We start from the raw sequence: 18,385 nt of genomic DNA, 5'->3' as shown, positions 1-18,385 counted from the left end.
CAACCTGAAGCGTCTTAAACCCGAGGTATTACTGTAACTGGATTTTGCACCTGAAACCAAGATGAGTGAGGATGGCAAGAGTGTTGAGGAAGGCAACATCTTCTGGGCAAGCACTATGTTAGGAGCACAAGAAGGACAAGAAGAAAAATAGTTTAATGCTTAGGTAAAATGTGATATATTTGTCCCCTGAGCTGAGTCCATGGTTGTCCAGAAGTTATTGTATTACTAGTCCATTTCCAGTTTGAGATCTGGTGCTCCCTGGTGTTCATGGATTGGAACTCTTGTTGTCATCCTTGACCACTGACTATGTTGGAATCTTGCTGCAACATCTGGGCTGCTACAGATGTTCCACACCTTAGTTTCAAGGTGCTGTGGGGCATTCTTCCCTTTGCTTTCCTACCCTACTGGAATTTCCACTCCTGACAACGTTGCGGCTGTGAAAATTACTAAAATGGCTGGCAACAGGTTCTTCGAGCTTTTTCTTCTGTTTTTGTTTTGATGGCCCGGTTTCTGAAACAGGTGCAAAGTTGTCTACAATTCCTGGAAGTTGACTGCAGTTTGTGGCATCTGCTGCCACAGGATGCGCCAATGAACCAGAGGCTTTAGTGTAGCTTTTAAGAGGGCATTAAACCAGTTTCTGAAGAACTGCTTGTTAGTGGCTATTAGTCAACTGAACCTCCATGTTCAGAGGCTGTCTATCCCAGTTGTTGGAGACATAAACATCTGCCTTCCACCCTCTCTTTTGGGGCCTCCCAGAATAATTTGTTTGGGCTTTTGTGGGGAAACAGAACGATGGCCTAGTTCAGCCTTCCCTGGGTTCATACCCTACAGATATTTTGGACTTCAGCTCCCATCATCCTTAGCCAACACTGCTGTGCTAGTATGTGATTGGGGAGAGCTGTAGTCCAAAAGATCTGGAAGGCACCAGAAGGCATGGGGAACGGCTGGGCTTGGTGGCCGATTTTTAGAAAAAGTGCAGGGTTCCTCTTGCATATTCCACTTGGACATGGGAACATAGGTGCAAACTCACAGTCAGGCATAGCCTTCGAAATACACAGCTCCATTTGACTGGTTTATCCAGAGTGTTGCATTTGCAAAGTTTTCTGTGCTTGCCAGGATTAGAGGGGTCGTATCCAATGCAGTGCTAAGTTAAAGTCACCTAGCCGTATACTACTACTACTACTACTACTACTAATAATAATAATTTATTATTTATACCCCACCCATCTGGCTGGGTTTCCCCAGCCACCCTGGGCGGCTTCCAACAAAACACTAAAATACAATAACCTATTGTATACAATAACCTACTTGATGTGTTTTGCACAAGAGAACATGGAAGTAGGTTGCTGGTCACTTGTGTTGACCGATAGATTGTGCAATCTGTTGCACAACGAGTTTCCACTGGCACAGCTCGTTGTGCTGAATTGCCCTTGCACTAGCAGAGAGAGAATACAACCCACAGCCTCCAGGTCTAATGGCAGGATACCATTCATGCAACAGTAGAGAGAGCCTTGAAGGACAGCCTTCACTTATGTATTTTCAATGAACCTGCCCAGGTCTAAGTATCTGCAATTAACGTCCAACTAGGCTGTTGAACGCAAGGAACAGGGCCTTTTCAGTGATGGCCTCACGTTTCTGAGGCTTCCTCCCAAAGGAGAGGAGTTGCTCCCTCACATGTTTTGCTTTTAAGCAGGCTTGTTCTTTCAACCCTACTTCTTATTGAAATGATGAGCTGTGTTTTGAATATTGTTTTTTCTCTCACTGTTTTGGAACTAATAATGGCTTTTTAGTACAGTGGTACCTCAGGTTAAGTACTTAATTCGTTCCAGAGGTCTGTACTTAGCCTGAAACTGTTCTTAACCTGAAGCACCACTTTAGCTAATGGGGCCTCCTGCTGCTGCAGCGCCGCCAGAGCCCGATTTCTGTTCTCATCCTGAAGCAAAGTTCTTAACCTGAAGCACTATTTCTGGGTTAGCAGAGTCTGTAACCTGAGGTACCACTGTAGTGTGGGTTGTTTCAAACAGCTAGTAAGATTTCAGTTCTCATGGTTCTGATTAATAGGCCAGTTTAAATAGCACTAGAGGAAGCTGCCATTTAATGAGTCAGACTGATGATCCAACAGAGGTTCTTCCAGGGGTTTCAGGCAGGGGATATTCCCAGCCTTACCTGGAGATGCTGAAGATTGAACCGGGAGACTTCTGCATGCAGGCCAGCAGCTTTGGGTTGAGCATTCAGACTAATTTTCTTCTTTTGGAAAGTGTTCAGGGAAGTGGGATTTTGGGTGATGCGATTGCAGGATGGATAGAACACCAGAGGAGCTGGCAGGATCAGGCCAATGGCCCACGTAGTCCAGCACCCTGTTTCTCACAGCGAACTATTGCAAAACTTCCTTGACCATTGTTGGCTCTTTTTTTGCCCTTCCAGCACAACAAGTTCAAACTTCAGATTATCGACGAAAAGGTGAAATCTCCGACTGCCACCGTGTACAGGTGAGAGAAACCCTCGACTCTGGACATCCATGGCTGACCTGCGGTTGTTGCCTCCTTTTGAGATGTGGGTGGCACTGTGGTCTAAACCACTGGGCCTCTTGGGCTTGCTGATGAGAAGGTGGGCAGTTCAAATCCCCGCAACGGGGTGAGCTCCCGCTGCTCTGTCCTAGCTCCTGCCAACCTAGCAGTTCGAAAGCACACCAGTGCAAGTAGATAAATAGGTACCGCTCCAGCGGGAAGGTAAATGGCGTTTCTGTGCACTCTGGTTTCCATCATGGTGTTCCGCTGCCAAAAGCAGTTTAGTCCTGCTGGCCACATGACCCGGAAAGCTGTCTGCAGACAAACGCTGGCTTCCTCAGCCTGAAGCGAGATGAGCGCCGCAACCCTATAGTCTCCTTTGAATGGATTTAACTGTCCAGGGGTCCTTTACCTTTACCTTACCCGCCTTTTGAGAAAACAGGAGTGCCTCCTGATCTTTAGTGCAAATCTGAGCTTATTCCTGGCGATGGAGATGAGCAGGTCAGTTTATTTCCATCCCATATCTTATTTCTTATATGTCGTAAGAACCTAAGAAGAGCCTTAGGGCTGGATCAAGTCAATAGCTCAGCATCCTGTCCTCAACTAAATTCCCCAAAGGGCTCCTCTTATTGTAGCAAAACCCTTTAGGGGCATCGGTGTAAGCAATATTGCCACCTAGCCCTTTAACAGACCTGTTGCGATTGCTACAGCGTCAATGCTCCTGTTATTCTAATTTAGTTTTGTTTAGTTATATTTCTTAAAGAGATATTTATATTTTAAAAATATAAAATATAGCCAAGTTTCAAGGACTCGTAGCCAAGTACGATTGTCTTCCATGAACACGGTCTTAGCCGTGTGTCCGTAGGTGACTGTGGAGGCCAATTCTGGATCCACACGTCCTTCCACAGTGGGGACATTGGTTTCCAGGCAGGAGTTGATCATGCTGAGGGTTTGCCAAGAGTGCCTTCCTCCTAGCACGTTTCTCCCTTTTGTCCTGAGTTCGAGCGTCTTCAAAACCCATGACAGGTTTGTTAAAGGCTGTTCTCCATTTGGAGCATAAGTACGCCACCTAAGGAGTCAAAGCATCAGGAATAATCAAGGCCCGATACTCACCATCTCTCCTCTTTCCTGTCTGCAGGTGCGGGCCCTTCATCGACCTCTGCCGGGGGCCACACGTCCGGCATACGGGGGAGATCCGTGCACTGAAGCTCCTGAAGGTGGGTGCTAACGTCCCATGTGCAGGCATCCGGCAGTAGGGTGGGGGGCCTTTTTGGGGGGGGGGCTGAAGAGCCTAGTGCAAATGCTGCGAATCAATAAAATAAGGATAGGCATATTAATGAAGCATAGCTGTTGTGTGAACATTTTAATGTTTCATATAATCCCCCCCTTTGTATCTATGTTTTTAAGTCACTTGGAGGCTTGTTAGGTAGCAAGTGACCATTAAGTCTAAATAGCAATAATAATAATAATAATAATACAGTGGTACCTCTGGTTGCGAACAGGATCCGTTCCGGAGGCCCGTTCACAACATGAAAGCGCAACCCGCAGCGGTGCGTCTGCGCACGTGCAGGTTGTGATTCGCCGCTTCTGCGCATGCTTGTGACGTCATTTTGCACTTCTGCGCATGTGCGAGCGGCGAAACCCGGAAGTAACCCTTTCCAGTACTTCTGGGTCGCAACCTGAAAGAATGTAACGTGAAGCAAACGTAACACGAGGTATCACTGTAATGATTATGATAATAATAATAATAATAATAATAATAATAATAATATATCCCAGATGGTAGAAATGCCAAAGTTGCGCTAATGTAACAGCTTAAGCAGAGGCTGCTGAATCGAGCCAAGGGCCCACCTAGTCCAGCATCCTGTTCCCACAGGGGCAAAACAGATGCCCTCAAGGAGAACCACTTTCCCCACTCGCAATTCCCACCAACTGGTATTCAGAAGCATTGGTGCCTCTAGCAGTGGAGGCAGAGCATAACCATCCATGAATTTGCCTCAAATCCTCTTTGGAAGCCATCTTAAGTTGGCCGCCATCGCTGCCTCCCCCGGAAGCCAGTTCCATAGTTTCACTGCTTTCTTTTCCCCTGTCCTGAACCTTCATACATTCAGAAACCCTTCTTTCTGGACCAGGCAATATTGCATGCATATATTTTTTTTGTCATTCCTCTTGGTTTGGCAGAACGCCGCCTCCTACTGGCACGGAGACCCTTCGAAGGAGTCCCTGCAGCGGGTCTACGGCATCTCCTTCCCCAGCCCCAAGCAGCTCGCGGAATGGGAACGTGCTCAAGAGGAGGCTGCCCAGCGGGATCATCGGCGGATAGGCAAGGTGGAATTAAAACCTGTCGGGTCTGGTATAACCTCTGGGAGGAAATGCTTCCCTCCCTCTCTCCCCATCCCCCAAGGGCGGGGGAGGGTTTTTTTTAGCCCAGGGGGTCACATTCCTTTACGAATAAGCACCTGTAAAATACAGTATTTTTCGCTTTATAAGATGCACCAGACCACAAGACGCACCTAGTTTTTGGAGGAGGAAAACAAGAAAAAATATATTCTGAATCTCAGAAGCCAGAACAGCAAGACGGATCGTTGCGCAGTGAAAGCAGCAATCCCTCTTGCTGTTCTGCCTTCTGTGATAGCTACGCAGCCTGCATTCGCTCCATAAGATGCACACACATTTCCCCTTACTTTTTAGGAGGAAAAAAGTGAGTCTTATAGAGCAAAAAATACGGTATATATTGATGCACTGACACCCTGCCTTCCTGCTGAGTAGCTCAAGGTGGTTGTACGTGGTTCTCCCCCATTTTTATCCTCTCAGCACTCCTGCAAGCCATAGAGCAGGCATAGGCAAACTCGGCCCTCCAGATGTTTTGGGACTACAATTCCCACCATCCCTGACCACTGGTCCTGTTAGCTAGGGATGATGGGAGTGTGTGGTCCCAAAAAACATCTGTAGTCCCAAAAAACACTGCCATAAAGACAGTGACTGGGCCCAAGGTCTCCTTGTGAAGATTTGAACCCTGGTCTCTCGGATCCTATTCCCCCGTTCTAAACTATTACGCCACACAGACTGACTTTGTTCCTCTACAGGATCAAGAGCTTTTCTTCTTCCATGAACTGAGCCCAGGAAGCTGCTTCTTCCTCCCCAAAGGAGCGCACATTTACACAACTCTCATGGACTTCATTAAGGTGTGCTCTGCTTCCTAATCCATCGCTTCTCAAATGCTCCAGATCGGAGTGTTTGCCTGTGCGTGACTTATGTGCAAAGGTCAGAGCTGGTCTCTGATGCCACACACTGTTTGAGGCGGACGATCTAAGTTCATCCTTCCATGGCTAAGTATCAGAAACAGTCCGTAAGAATGACAATTCAAGTTGACTTTAAACCCAGTGTTCATTATTGATATATACAATGCGAAGATGTTTCCCTGTACAGCGCAGTCAGGATTTTGCATGGTAAGAACTGGAGAAAATCTGTGTCCCGGACAGGAGAGTAGGATGGTCAGTTTGAAAAAGACAGTTTCTGCCACTCTTGCCACATCAGCCCATTATATGTGAGCAAAGAGATGCAAGCAAACAACCTAATTTCCTATGCAGACTTTATTAAAAGACGAACCACATAGTCAGCCTATTGGAGTGAGTTATAAAAGTCAGGAATTAAAAAACAAACAAATGTTTATTATTTTTAATGAGCTGGTGCGTGAAGAAAACTAATTTTAAATATCTATTAGCCATGTTGGGACCGATGCTCCATCTTTTCCTTAATTCTCTGCCCCAACTCCTGGTATCCCCCTCCCTTTCGTTTTTTGTGTCCCAGAGCGAGTATCTCAAGCGCGGCTTCTCTGAGGTGATCACCCCCAACATTTACAACACGAAGCTGTGGGAGGCGTCTGGCCACTGGCAGCACTATTCCGAGAACATGTTCTCCTTCAGGGTCGAAGATGAGATCTTTGCCCTCAAGCCAATGAACTGCCCTGGCCATTGGTGAGTTATGAATTATTAGGGTGGGGCAGGGATGGAGGCCTGGGGGTGTATATTCAGCTTGCCCCTAAAGCTCCGTTGATGTGCCTTGAGAGGTAGAAGCAAGTTCCTCTCCCTTTCCTCCACGTAGCCTCATGTTTGGCCACCGCCCCCGATCTTGGAGGGAGCTGCCTCTCCGCCTTGCTGACTTTGGGGTTCTGCACAGAAACGAGCCGTCGGGAGCCCTGACTGGGCTGACGCGGGTGCGCCGGTTCCAGCAGGATGACGCTCACATCTTCTGCGCCATGGATCAGGTGAGGGATGTGGCGATGGCAAGATACAGTGGTACCTCGGGTTACAGACGCTTCAGGTTACAGACTCCGCTAAGCCAGAAATAGTACCTCGGGTTAAGAACTTTGCTTCAGGATGAGAACAGAAATCGTGCTCTGGTGGTGAGGCGGCAGCAGGAGGCCCCATTAGCTAAAGTGGTGCTTCAGGTTAAGAACGGACCTCTGGAATGAATTAAGTACTTAACCAGAGGTACCACTGTACCTGCATTGCTGAACCCGAAGGCTCTACCTGTCTCTGTTGAAACAGCGCTCTGAGACTTCATTTGTTCCTTTTCTCTCTCTTTCCTTTTCTTTCTTCAACCTTCCTCCTCTTTGTGCCTTTCTTTTTTGGTTGGATTTTTAAAACATTTCTTTTATTTTCGTATATTATAAAAATAGAATTTGTGTTGGGTATAAACTTTGGTATACCTTTTGATGAGTATCAGTTAAAAGGAAATGTAAAAAAACAACAACATAAAAGTCTTCTGATACCAAATGGGCAAAAACTGGAACATCTTTTAAAGGGGAGGAGGGAATGCCGGGACAAACCAGGAAGGAATGGGATATTATCACCTCTTTTCTTCTCTCTTCCCCCACCCCTCAAATTCAGCTGGAAGGAGAAATTCAAGGCTGCCTAGACTTCCTTCAAGCTGTCTACTCTGTTTTTGGATTCACTTTGCGCTTCTACCTCTCCACCCGCCCCGAGAAATTCCTTGGGGAGCCTCACCTTTGGGATCGGGCTGAGGAGGTAAGAATGAGACCCCCTGCCATTGCCTGTTGTTGTTGTTTGGTCATTTAGTCGTGTCCACCTCTTTGTGACCCCTGGACCAGAGCACGCCAGGCACTCCTGTCTTCCACTGCCTCCCGCAGTTTGGTCAAACTCATGCTGGTAGCTTCGAGAACACTGTCCATCCATTGCCTAGGAGAGCCAATTTTTTGCCATTGCCTAGGAGAGCCAATTTTTTTTCCTGCCTGCAAATTGATCAACCTGAGAAGCACTTAAATAGCTTTCAATGTTACGTTTCAATCCATATTCGTGCGGGTTTTATCCCTCGCAGTGATGGGAAGGATTAGCTTTGTGTGTGTTCTCAAAACGCTTCTCTCTCCCCCCCCCCCACTTTAAAAATATCCTTTGTTCCATCCTGTTTGCTAGGCAAACATGCCCTGAGGTCCTTTTTCTACTCAAAGAAGCTCCCGTGACCTGACCACCCAGCTGGCGGGCGCTTGCCAAGTGTTAAACAAGCTCAGTTTCCTGACTCCTCCTTTTTCTCTCACCTTCCAGCTGCTGGAAAAAAGCCTCCGAGACTTTGGACAACCTTGGGAGCTCAATCCTGGGGATGGCGCCTTCTACGGGCCAAAGGTCAGTGAGTGCCCTGCCTGCCAGAAATCCTGAACCGTAGGAAGACCCGGTAGCTGGATAAAATTAAGGTCTCACATATATAATAAATGTCCATGGATGTGCCAGGCAAACACGTACATAAATGTATGGGCCACATATCTGAGGCAGCACAGGAGGGCAGCCCTGGAGCCATTTTGGCTCCGAAACTGACCAAATGTTTTCTCTGCAAGGTCAAAGGAAAATGGAAAAGCCTCCCCATTGTCTTTTCATTCACAAAAGCCGTCTTAAGGGTATGTCTGTGTATGAATAGGGTGAGCCTGTGACCTGGTATTTGTCGCTACAAGTATTTGTCGCTACAAAAGACTGGCCAGGCTCCCCAGGGTATCCAATCAAGGAAGCATTAACAGGTAACCTGCCAGACAGGAGATAAATGACAGGAGATAAACAACGCACTCAGATTTCTGTTGTAGACCGCCCCTTCTGTGATGTAGGTATGATGTGTCTGGGGGTGGTCTGGGACTCCAGGGCGGGCAATTTAAAATGTCTATATAAGGGCGGGCACGCCTTTGTTTTGGGTCCTCCTCCTTTCCTGCGTGTGAGGGGAGCACTGTTGCAACAGTTCGATAAAGAGCAGGCTTATGAGCTACTTTGCTTCTCAATATTCTCTGCTTGGCCCCTGTTATTTTCTCTGACTGATGGAGAACCTACAAAGGACTCTATAAGGGCTTTTGTGTTCCCCATAAGGAAATAAGGGCAGATTTTCGTTTATTACAGCTGCTAGTCCTGGTGGCTCTGCTCTGCTTCCACAGTCATAGAGGCAGCACTGGGTCTGAATACCAGTCTCTGGAGACTCCAGGAGGGAAGGGTGTTCTTGTGTCTGAATCCTGCATGCGGGTTCTCATTGGGGCATCTGGTTGGCGACTGTGAGAACAGGGTTCTGGACCAAATGGGCCCCCTTCAGCCTGATCCAGAAGGCTCTTCTTAGGTGCTTGTGTTCACAGTGAGAACAAAGCCCACTCCTCTCACTTCTGAGTCCCAGCGACTGACATTCAAAAGCTGCCTGCCTCCGACAGTCAAGGCAGAACATGCCCATTAGGGCTGGCAGCCACTGACAGCCTTATCCTCTGTGGATTTTTCTGATCCTTTTTGAACATCGCCCACCGGCACTTGCAGGTCAAAACTAGCTGAGGCACGTAATGGGTCCTGTTCCTCACAGCATTCTCTCTGTGTTCATTTTTCCCCAGGTTGATATTCAGATTAAAGATGCCCTCGGCCGGCACCACCAATGTGCCACCATTCAGCTGGATTTCCAGATGCCCATCCGGTTTGATCTCTCATACGCAAGGTGAGCTCTGCTCCAGGTAGATAGCCAGGGGGCTTCACATACTTGCTGCTCTGCTCCTACCGACCCCTAAAATTCCCAGGTTGCCTTCGAATTTTCATGCAGGGGGATTTAATGAAAGGAAAACGTTTTGGAAACTGAGGAAGCTGTCTCTTGCCATGTCAGGCCATTATGAGAGAGCCAGTGTGATGTAGTGGTTAAGAGCGGTATTCTCATAATCTGGGGAACCGGGTTCGCGTCTCCGCTCCTCCACATGCAGCTGCTGGGTGACCTTGGGCCAGTCACGCTTCTTTGAAGTCTCTCGGCCCCACTCACCTCACAGAGTGTTTGTTGTGGAGGAGGAAGCGAAAGGAGAATGTTAGCCGCTTTGAGACTCCTTAAAGGGAGTGGCAGGCAGGATATCAAATCCAAACTCTTCTTCTCTTCGTCTTCTTCTTATGGTCTAAGGGGAAGGCCATAGTTCAGCGGGAGAGCATCTGCTTTCCATTCAAAACGTCCTGTGTTCAATGGCATCTCCAGGTCGGGCAGGATTTCCTTTCCCGAAATCCTGGAGAACTGCTGCCAGTGAGTGCAGACACTACTGGTGTAGATGGGCCAATGGTCTGACTGGGTAGGAGGCAACTTCGGATCTTCTTCTTGGTTCCCCTGGACACACCTGTAGCTGTCCAGACTACAATTCCCACCATCCCTGACTGGCTGGGATTTATCCCGATCCTTGGTCTAGCTGACAAGGCAGAGTTTTCTGTCGGGGGCCTTGAACAGCCCTACCTGGACTTGCCTGCCTGGGACCTTCTGCATGCAAAGCAGGTGCTCAACTGCTCAGCTATAGCTATTCCCTTAGAAATAAAGCAAGGTCCCAGTCCTCATGGTTCTGGAAAAAGGGCTGGTTTTCAACAGCATGAAAGGACGCTCAGCTCCCCATCGGCCAGCATAGTTACCGGTTAGAATTCTTCTCATTCTTATCATTATTAAGATCCCACCCTGCATCACAAGATCTCAGGGCGGTTCACACAGTAAAAATACAAGGTGAAAACACAAATAAATACAGTCATACCTAATGTTACGTCCGCTTCATGTGATGTTTTTTCAGCTTACGTCCTGTGGCGACCCAGAAGTACCGGAAAGGGTTACTTCCGGGTTTCGTCGCTCGCACATGCGCAGAAGCGGTGAATTGCAACCCGCACGTGTGCAGATGCGCCGTTGCGGGTTGCGCTCTTTTCATATTGCGAACGGGCCTCCAGAATGGATCCTGTTTGCAACCAGAGGTACCACTGTAGTTAAAATGGTTAAAACTACAACAACAAAATAATGGGTACTGTAGCCCAATAACAGCTAGAGAGGCACAGGTTTCCATTGTGGCCCTGCACTAATTGGCAGTGGTTCTGTAAGGTGATGGTGGGGAGCCTTTGGCCCTCAAGATGTTGTTGAACTTCAACTCCCATCAGCCCCAGCAAGCATGGCCAGTGGCTGGGGATGCTGATGAATGGGAGTTGTAGTTAAGCAATGTCTGGTGAGCCACAGTTTTCCCCACACCTGCTCTAGACAGGAGTGTTTGCCCACCATCCCTGGAGATGCCATTGGGAACTGACCCGAAGGACCTTCTGCAGACTTTCTGCCACAGAGCTACAGGCTCTTGCATTTTCAGTTCTTGGCTGAAGTGACTCAGATGCACCCGTGTTTCTTTCCAGACCTGCCAGATTGTGCAAGCAAAACACGGAGTGAGTTTTGTGCGAATGAACCTGGCACCGTAGCATGCAAAGCAGATGCTCCACCACTGGGCTTGCACCCCTTGCTCCCCCCCCTCCCCAAAGCCCTACACTGAGCACAGAACATTGCCATAGTGTTTATAACATCAAGCAAGAAGCTCAGACATGAGTGCGTAACTTCTGAGAGAGCCAACGCAAAATCTCCACAGCGATTCCGTCAGAGGAGCCTCATTCTCGGGTCTCTTTGAGTGGAAGGTTCTCTTTTCTCACTCTCTCCCTCTCCCTTCGCTTCCTCACACCCAACTTTCGCAACTGGTCCTTCCCCTACCCAACCCCAGTCTGACCACAGGACAGGGAAAGAGGAACTGCCTAGGAATGTGAAGGCGCCTTTGTTTAGTAGTTTTCTGGAGATTGGTTTACCAGCTGCAGGAGCTAATCTGCAATCTGCGTGGCACCAGCTGTGTGCCAGCTCTAGGTGTCAGACTTCGAAGAATGGGGAAGTGTTTTGCCTGCCAGAGGTCTGACTGTAACCTTGTTGGGCAAGCTTTTTTGTGCATCTTGGCAAAGATCCCTCTTAGAAATAAGGAATAGCTAGGTGGGGAGGACTGGGCCTCTTCAAAGTACTGATATTCTATCGATCATCCATCTATCTATCATCTAAAAAAAAGCAATTGTTTTAATTTTAAACCACAAAACAGGAGTAACAACACAAGCAGGCAAAAGCAAAAAAGCCCGAAATGAAATTTTGTTCCAGACCTGATGTGGTTTGGTTTGGGGTTGAGATCCTTGTTCACCTTCCCAACAGGAAGTCAGGAACAGCTGCTAGAATCTGCATGTGAAAGGTCCCAGGTTTGACCGCTGACCTCTCCAGTTAAGTCTGGGAACACCCCCTGCCTGAAACCCTGAAGACCAGATGCTGGACAATGTGGATGAATACTGACCAAGCATCTGACTTGGGTATAAGGCAGCTTTCCTAAGTCAGCCCTTGATTTGGAACCACAAGGACTGGAATATTAGCATTATTTAGTGTTAGGATCACATGCTTTGCATGCCGGTTCAGTCCCAAGCGGCGTTTGCAGGAAGGGATGGGAACATCTCTTGCCTGAAATCCTGGAAGGCTGCTGCCAGTCAGTTTAGACGGACCCCAATGATCTGATTCAAGGTACGGCAGCTTCCTGCATTCCTAAACATGTGCCATCTCCTGCCTTCCACCACAAATCCACAGGGAAGCTATGGGGCCCACCTGAGCCAAGCTTGCACCCCTGGCCTAGATTACGCAGATGCACTCACAGCCCACAGCTGCAGGCAGCAGTGCTTCCAAATCCCAGGGGAGAGAGAGCTCTTGTGCTCAGGTCCTGTTTGTGGGGATTCCCACAGGCACCTGATGGTTGACCACAGTGAGAACAGGAGGCCGGACTAGATGGGCCACTGGCCTGATCCAGCAGGGCCCTTCTTACCTTCTTAATTTCCGTCGTTCAACGTAGGCTGCAGCATTGGGGCAGAAACCAAGGTTAGCTTCATCCAAAAGGATTTCAGGAACATGGAGCATACACAGCCCTGAGAGTTCAGGTGCTGACTCCGTGTGCTCATGTCCCATACAGCAAAGACAGTGGTTTGGAGGAGAGACCAGTGATGATCCACCGAGCAGTCCTTGGCTCTGTCGAGAGGATGTTGGCTGTCCTGGCGGAGAACTACGGCGGGAAGTGGTGAGTGACCGGGGGGCTGTGCCACCGATCTTCCTTGCTGGGTCTCGCCATGTTGCAGGATGAGGTGGTGAAAGCGATTGCAAGTGCAGGCTGCCATTGTTTGAAAACGTTTCCTCTTGTTCAAATTCATATAGATGAAGTTCGTAAAAGGATGCATGACATGGGGAAACTGGATAGGGAAAAGTTTTATCTCCCTCTCACGTAACGCTAGAAGCTGTGGACATGCAATGAAGCTGGACAATTCAGGACACAAAAGAAAGTCCTTCTTACTGTACCACATAATTAAACTATGGAACTCCTTCCTGCAGGACACCAACCTAGATGGCTTTAGAAGAGAAGTAGACAAATTCACGGAGGCAAGAGGGCTATCGATGGCTTCCAGCCCTGATGGCTATGTGGTGTCTTCATAGATGGAGTCAGTAATAATTTTGAAAACTGGAAACCTTAGGAGGGGGGTGTGCCCTTGGCTGAAATCTTGCTTGCAGGCTTCCTGTTAGGGCATCTGGTTGGCTACTTGAAGAACGGGATGCTGGTCTAGGTGGGCCATTGGCCTGATCCTTCCAGTTCTTAAAGGTAAAGGTAAAGGGACCCCTGATCATTAGGTCCAGTCGTGCCCGACTCTGGGGTTGCGGCGCTCATCTCGCTTTATTGGCCGATGGAGCCGGCGTACAGCTTCCGGGTCATGTGGCCAGCATGACTAAGCCGCTTCTGGTGAACCAGAGCAGCACATGGAAACGCCATTTACCTTCCCGCCGGAGTGGTACCTATTTATCTAATTGCACTTTGACGTGCTTTCAAACTGCTGGGTTGGCAGGAGCAAGGACCGAACAACGGGAGCTCACCCCGTCGTGGGGATTCAAACCGCCGACCTTCTGATCAGCAAGTCCTAGGCTCAGTGGTTTAACCCACAGCGCCACCCGCGTCCCTAGCGCCACCCGTGTCCCAGTTCTTACGTTCTTATAAATAGGCCGGATCACTCCCTGCTGCTGTGTTTTTACCTGTCAAAGAAAAACCAACAATCGAAATGTCCAACTTTTAAGTGTTAAGCTGGCATTGTCCCTGTGGAGCCAGCTATATACGCTCTCCAAGGTTTATTGTGAACAGAAAATGCTGCAATGCTGGGGCAAAAGCAGTCAAGGAATCAGAACCGTGGGTTTTTGTGAAGCTGCAAAAGCTGCTGAGTGTCAGCCATAAAAGTTAATAAATCAATAGATCACCCAGGAAGTGGTAGCTGCAGGAGGGGAAGGAAGAATTAGGCTGACTTGAGGGTGTTGTGCCTTCTGCTCTCATTGCAGGCCCTTCTGGCTGTCCCCGTTCCAAATTATGGTGATCCCTGTTGGCCCAGACGTGGAGGACTATGCCTGCGAGGTGAGAGACAAGAAGAACTAGCATGGATCTGCCTGTTCATTATACACAAAGCATTATACTCTGTGAAATCATGTAAGGAAACAGTGAAGGGGAGAAGTATTAGGTGCACAATTCAGCTTTCTAGGAATTTCAGTGCATTAACATTTCAGTGCATTAAAAAAAATAAATACTCTAGTCCTCATGGTGTGAAAAGTGTGCCGTAGCAGCTTCTACTGAAATGTGGAAAAAGCTGTAGAGGAGGTCAAGAAAGCGCCCCCCCCCATCTATCGTGGGCAGGACTTCTATTTAATTATTTGACCTCCTTTTAATCACTCCCTGCCGCCCCATGTCCCCTAGCCAAATGTTAAATACTATTAATAAGTTTCATGCAGTGAAAGGGGTTAAGGCATGCAGATGGAAAGGCCCAGAATTGCTTTGCCACAGAATGTTTAGTGTACACAAATATATATTTTTATAAAGTGTAGCTGCCTTGGAGGGATAGAACTGGGGTGTGTGATTACCAGTAAGGAAGTGAGGAATGGGCAGAGTAGCTGCCTATGAGGCATCACCTGCTCGGAATAGAGAGGGGACTGCAAATACAGTATTTTCCTGTGTATAAGATGGTAATTTTTCCTTATACTAGGCAAAAATTGTAGGTCGTCATATACACGGATAGCAGAGGGGGTCCAGGTGATTGGTGGCAGCAGCGGGCAGCGCCGATTGGGCGTGTGATTGGTTGCTGTGGCAAGGCAAGGTCCGCTGATGATTGGCTGCGGCTGCAGCAATTGGGCATGTGATTTACGCCAGCGGCGAGGCATGCGTACAATTGGCTGTGGTTGCATCAAGTGGGCAGGTGAGCGTGCAGACGATTGGTGGCCGCGGTGATGCGTGCGATTTGTAAGCTGTAGAGCAATTGGCAGTGGTAACCTCCCCCCAAAAAAGCTCAACAACTTTGGGCAATCCCCACTCCAAATTTTTTGCTGCGTTCCCAAAAAATAGGGGTCATCTTATACATGGGGCCGTGTTATACATGGAAGAATACGGTACCTCCTCTTCTCCCACTGCCTCCTTCCAAGCAGACTGCAGCTGGGTTAACTATTTGACACTTCTCTCACGCACTCTCCCCCTTGTGTTTCAGGTCCACCAGCTCTTCCACCAGGCAGGATTCATGGCAGACATCAATGCCGACCAAAGCTTGACCCTCAACCGCAAGATCCGAAAAGCCCAGCTGGCCCAGTACAACTTCCAGTTTGGTGAGCTGGCATCTCTGAAAGCAAGTGGGAATAGCGTGCCTTAACTGTCAGACCAAATTGGTTCATCTAGCTTCAGCATTGTCTACACTGACTGGCTCTCTGTTGTTTCTGGCAGGGGGGAGTCTTTCCCCAGCCGTAGATGGAGGTGCCGGCGAATAAGCCTGGGATCTTCTGCTCTGCCCCTGAGCTACAGCCCTTCCCCATCGTAGGAAGCTACATTATACCAAGTTGGATCATCCCCCCCCCCAGCTGTCTTAGGTTGATTAAAAGTTTGGGCTATATGCATGATCCGAACTTCTTGTACAGCTGCAGCATCCAAAAGGGTGAAGAATAAGCGAAGTCTCTGGAGAGCGCTCAGAATCAAGTTTCGAGTTGTTATGCTTTGGGCTACATGCTTGCAAGTGTAGGGGCAATTTTTAAAAACAATGGGGAGTTTGTTTTATGTCCCCTGAAAGCTTGCAATCCATGTAGCCAAGTGGTCTCCTCCAAATCTCCATGTCTCTTCCTGTTTCTTCTCTACTACTGCTTAGAATGAAAGTGCTTCTTCATGCAGTGTGTAGTTACGGTAAACTAAACGGCCTCGGTCCAGTATACCTGAAGGAGCGTCTCCATGCCCATCATTCAGCCCGGACGCTGAGGTCCAGCACTGAGGGCCTTCTGGCAGTTCCCTCATTGTGAGAAGCAAAGCTACAGGGAACCAGGCAGAGGGCCTTCTCAGTGGCGGCACCCGCCCTGTGGAACACCCTCCTGTAAGATGTCAAAGAAATAAACAACTACCTGACATTTAGAAGACATCTGAAGGCAGCCCTGTTCAGGGAAGCTTTTAATGTGTGACATTTTAATGTATTTTTAATCTTTGTTGGAAGCCGCCCAGAGTGGCTGGGGAAACCCAGCCAGTTGGGCAGGGTATAAATTATATATATATATATATATATATATATATATATATATATAATAATTATTATTATTATTGAACTCCCTCCCCCAGGAGGTAATGATGGCCACCAACCTGGATGGCTTCAGAGTAGGATTAGACAAATTCATGGAGCTACTAGCCATGATGGAGAGGCTGTGTTGTACCTCCACAGCTGGACGCAGCAATGCTTCTGAATACCAGTTGCTGGAAAACACAAGGCAGGGGATTGTTAATCTTGAGCTTGGGTCCTGTTTGCGGGTTTACCACAAGCAACAGGGTGGCCTATGAGAACAGGATGCTGGACTGAGTGGGCCCCTTTGGTCCAATACAGCAGGCTCTTCTGATGTCCTTATGGAGCCTCCAGGTTCAGAGGCAGACTATCGAGATTACTGGGTTCTTCGGGGCATTTGGCCACTGTGAGAACAGGACCCTGGACCTTGATGGGCCATTGGCCTGACCCAGCAGCCTCCCCTTAATCTTATGTTCTTGCTTCTAGTGGTCGGCCGGAAGGAGAAGTCCAACCGCACAGTCAACGTCCGTAGCCGCAACAACCACCAATATGGCGAGCGGGATTCGCACGAGGTGCTGCGCAGGCTCCACGAGCTCCGGGAAGCTCGTGTCAGAAATGCTGAAGATCTTTTCTAAAGGAGAGGTGAGACCCCCCATCATCAACTTGCCAGGACATCCACAAGTAACAGAAACAACAGCAAAAGCTGTGTGTGTGTGAATCATTTCACAAGTGTCATGCTTTTGGGGCACCTCAAGGTCACGATACATTTCAAGATCCTTGTCTTTACCAAGTTGCATTGATGCCCCCACAGTTTGGAGACAGGTCATCTTATCAAGCAAGGAATCCTTGTTTGCTAGAGCTGAACCAGCCCAGGCCGTACATCAAAGCCTCCCTGCTGCCTTCTTCGAACATCCCTCAAAATCTTGCAATTTTTCTTGGTTGACTGGCAGAGCAGCATGTACAACAACCAGGCCGCAGGAGAGCAGAACCCTCTTTCTCAGAAAAGCTGTTTGTGGAAACGCATTCTTGGAGGGATGCCAAGTTTCTCTCCTTCGCGCTGGCCAGCCTGTCTTTCATGGTCACCGCATCCCCTGCGGAGGCCCGTAATTAAAATACCTTTTCTTGAGAAATTGCAGCTTGGCTGGCGGTCTCATTGATTGGTTGGCTTCGCTGCGAACTACTGCATTAGCCCCAGGGGCCTTGGCGGGTCGAGGTCGGGGTCAGGCCAAGTTGTTCTTTTCTAAGGATGCGTAAGGTGTGTCTTGTTGACAAGGGATCCCACTGAAACTGGTGCCTAGAGTGGGGGGGGGGCATTTAACGGCAGGTGTGTGTGCACATTGCTCAAGTGATTCATCTTTGTCGCAGCTCGTTCCCGGAAAGCTGCAGAGGACCCACAGGTGGGAAGGGAAGAGAGACGCGCACACACACCTCTTCACAGGACTGAGTCAACAGCAGCTCGGCTCATAAATTCTACCTTGCCCCCTGCCCCTAATATCCTTTATCAGATCAAATAGGTCACTTTAATGGTTATGGGAGTTGATGCATGGAAATAGTTACTCAGGGCCGGCCTGCGTAACATCCCGGTAGCAGGTCCATCGGGGTCTGTTTAGGTACTTACGTTAAGTGCTTTTTAAGTTGTTTTAGTTACTTTTAGTATTTAAGTGGTTTTAGCATTTTGGTATATCAGGGTGGTGCAGCCCATGAGGCTTTTTTTGGCAGCCCTCAGCAACATTCAGGAAAGAACACCTTAAAGCCTTTAAAAATTAAATTTTGTGTGTGTCATGCATTGTTAATGAAAGCGCATGCATCTGTTGGTGTATAAAATTTCTTTAATAGTTAAGCCTATTGTGTATATAATTATAAATATTTAATTAAATATATAAATTGTGTACATTAAATAATATAAAATATATTGTGAACACTTTTTATTTACGATATGGAAATTTACTTCAGTGTGTGGCCCACAGGTCCTGTGTT

The 18,385-nt window shown here is 48.2% G+C and overlaps 1 protein-coding gene across 3 annotated transcripts in view; it reads left to right on the top strand.

Annotated features, from left to right (window-relative positions):
- TARS2 (threonyl-tRNA synthetase 2, mitochondrial) overlaps positions 1 to 18,332 on the top strand; it is a 29,086-nt gene extending 10,754 nt beyond the window's left edge. Inside the window, exons 6-19 of one of the 3 annotated variants that reach the window (XM_080984611.1) lie at positions 2,425 to 2,489; positions 3,646 to 3,724; positions 4,689 to 4,835; positions 5,594 to 5,692; positions 6,318 to 6,484; positions 6,612 to 6,774; positions 7,400 to 7,537; positions 8,072 to 8,149; positions 9,373 to 9,473; positions 12,778 to 12,882; positions 14,178 to 14,250; positions 15,368 to 15,482; positions 16,895 to 17,050; positions 17,774 to 18,332. In XM_080984611.1, coding sequence (XP_080840737.1) covers positions 2,425 to 2,489; positions 3,646 to 3,724; positions 4,689 to 4,835; positions 5,594 to 5,692; positions 6,318 to 6,484; positions 6,612 to 6,774; positions 7,400 to 7,537; positions 8,072 to 8,149; positions 9,373 to 9,473; positions 12,778 to 12,882; positions 14,178 to 14,250; positions 15,368 to 15,482; positions 16,895 to 17,043 — 1,479 coding nt within the window. In that variant the 3' untranslated portion in view covers positions 17,044 to 17,050; positions 17,774 to 18,332. The other 2 variants (XM_080984610.1, XM_080984612.1) reach the window with 2 other exon arrangements.
- The last annotated feature ends 53 nt before the right edge of the window (positions 18,333 to 18,385 follow it).

The sequence above is a fragment of the Podarcis pityusensis genome (assembly GCF_964106645.2).
Source record: "Podarcis pityusensis genome assembly, chromosome: 16".
Taxonomy (NCBI): Eukaryota; Metazoa; Chordata; class Lepidosauria; order Squamata; family Lacertidae; genus Podarcis; species Podarcis pityusensis.
The sequence above is the reverse complement of the archived record's forward strand: the minus strand, read 5'-3'. Positions and strand labels throughout refer to the sequence as shown.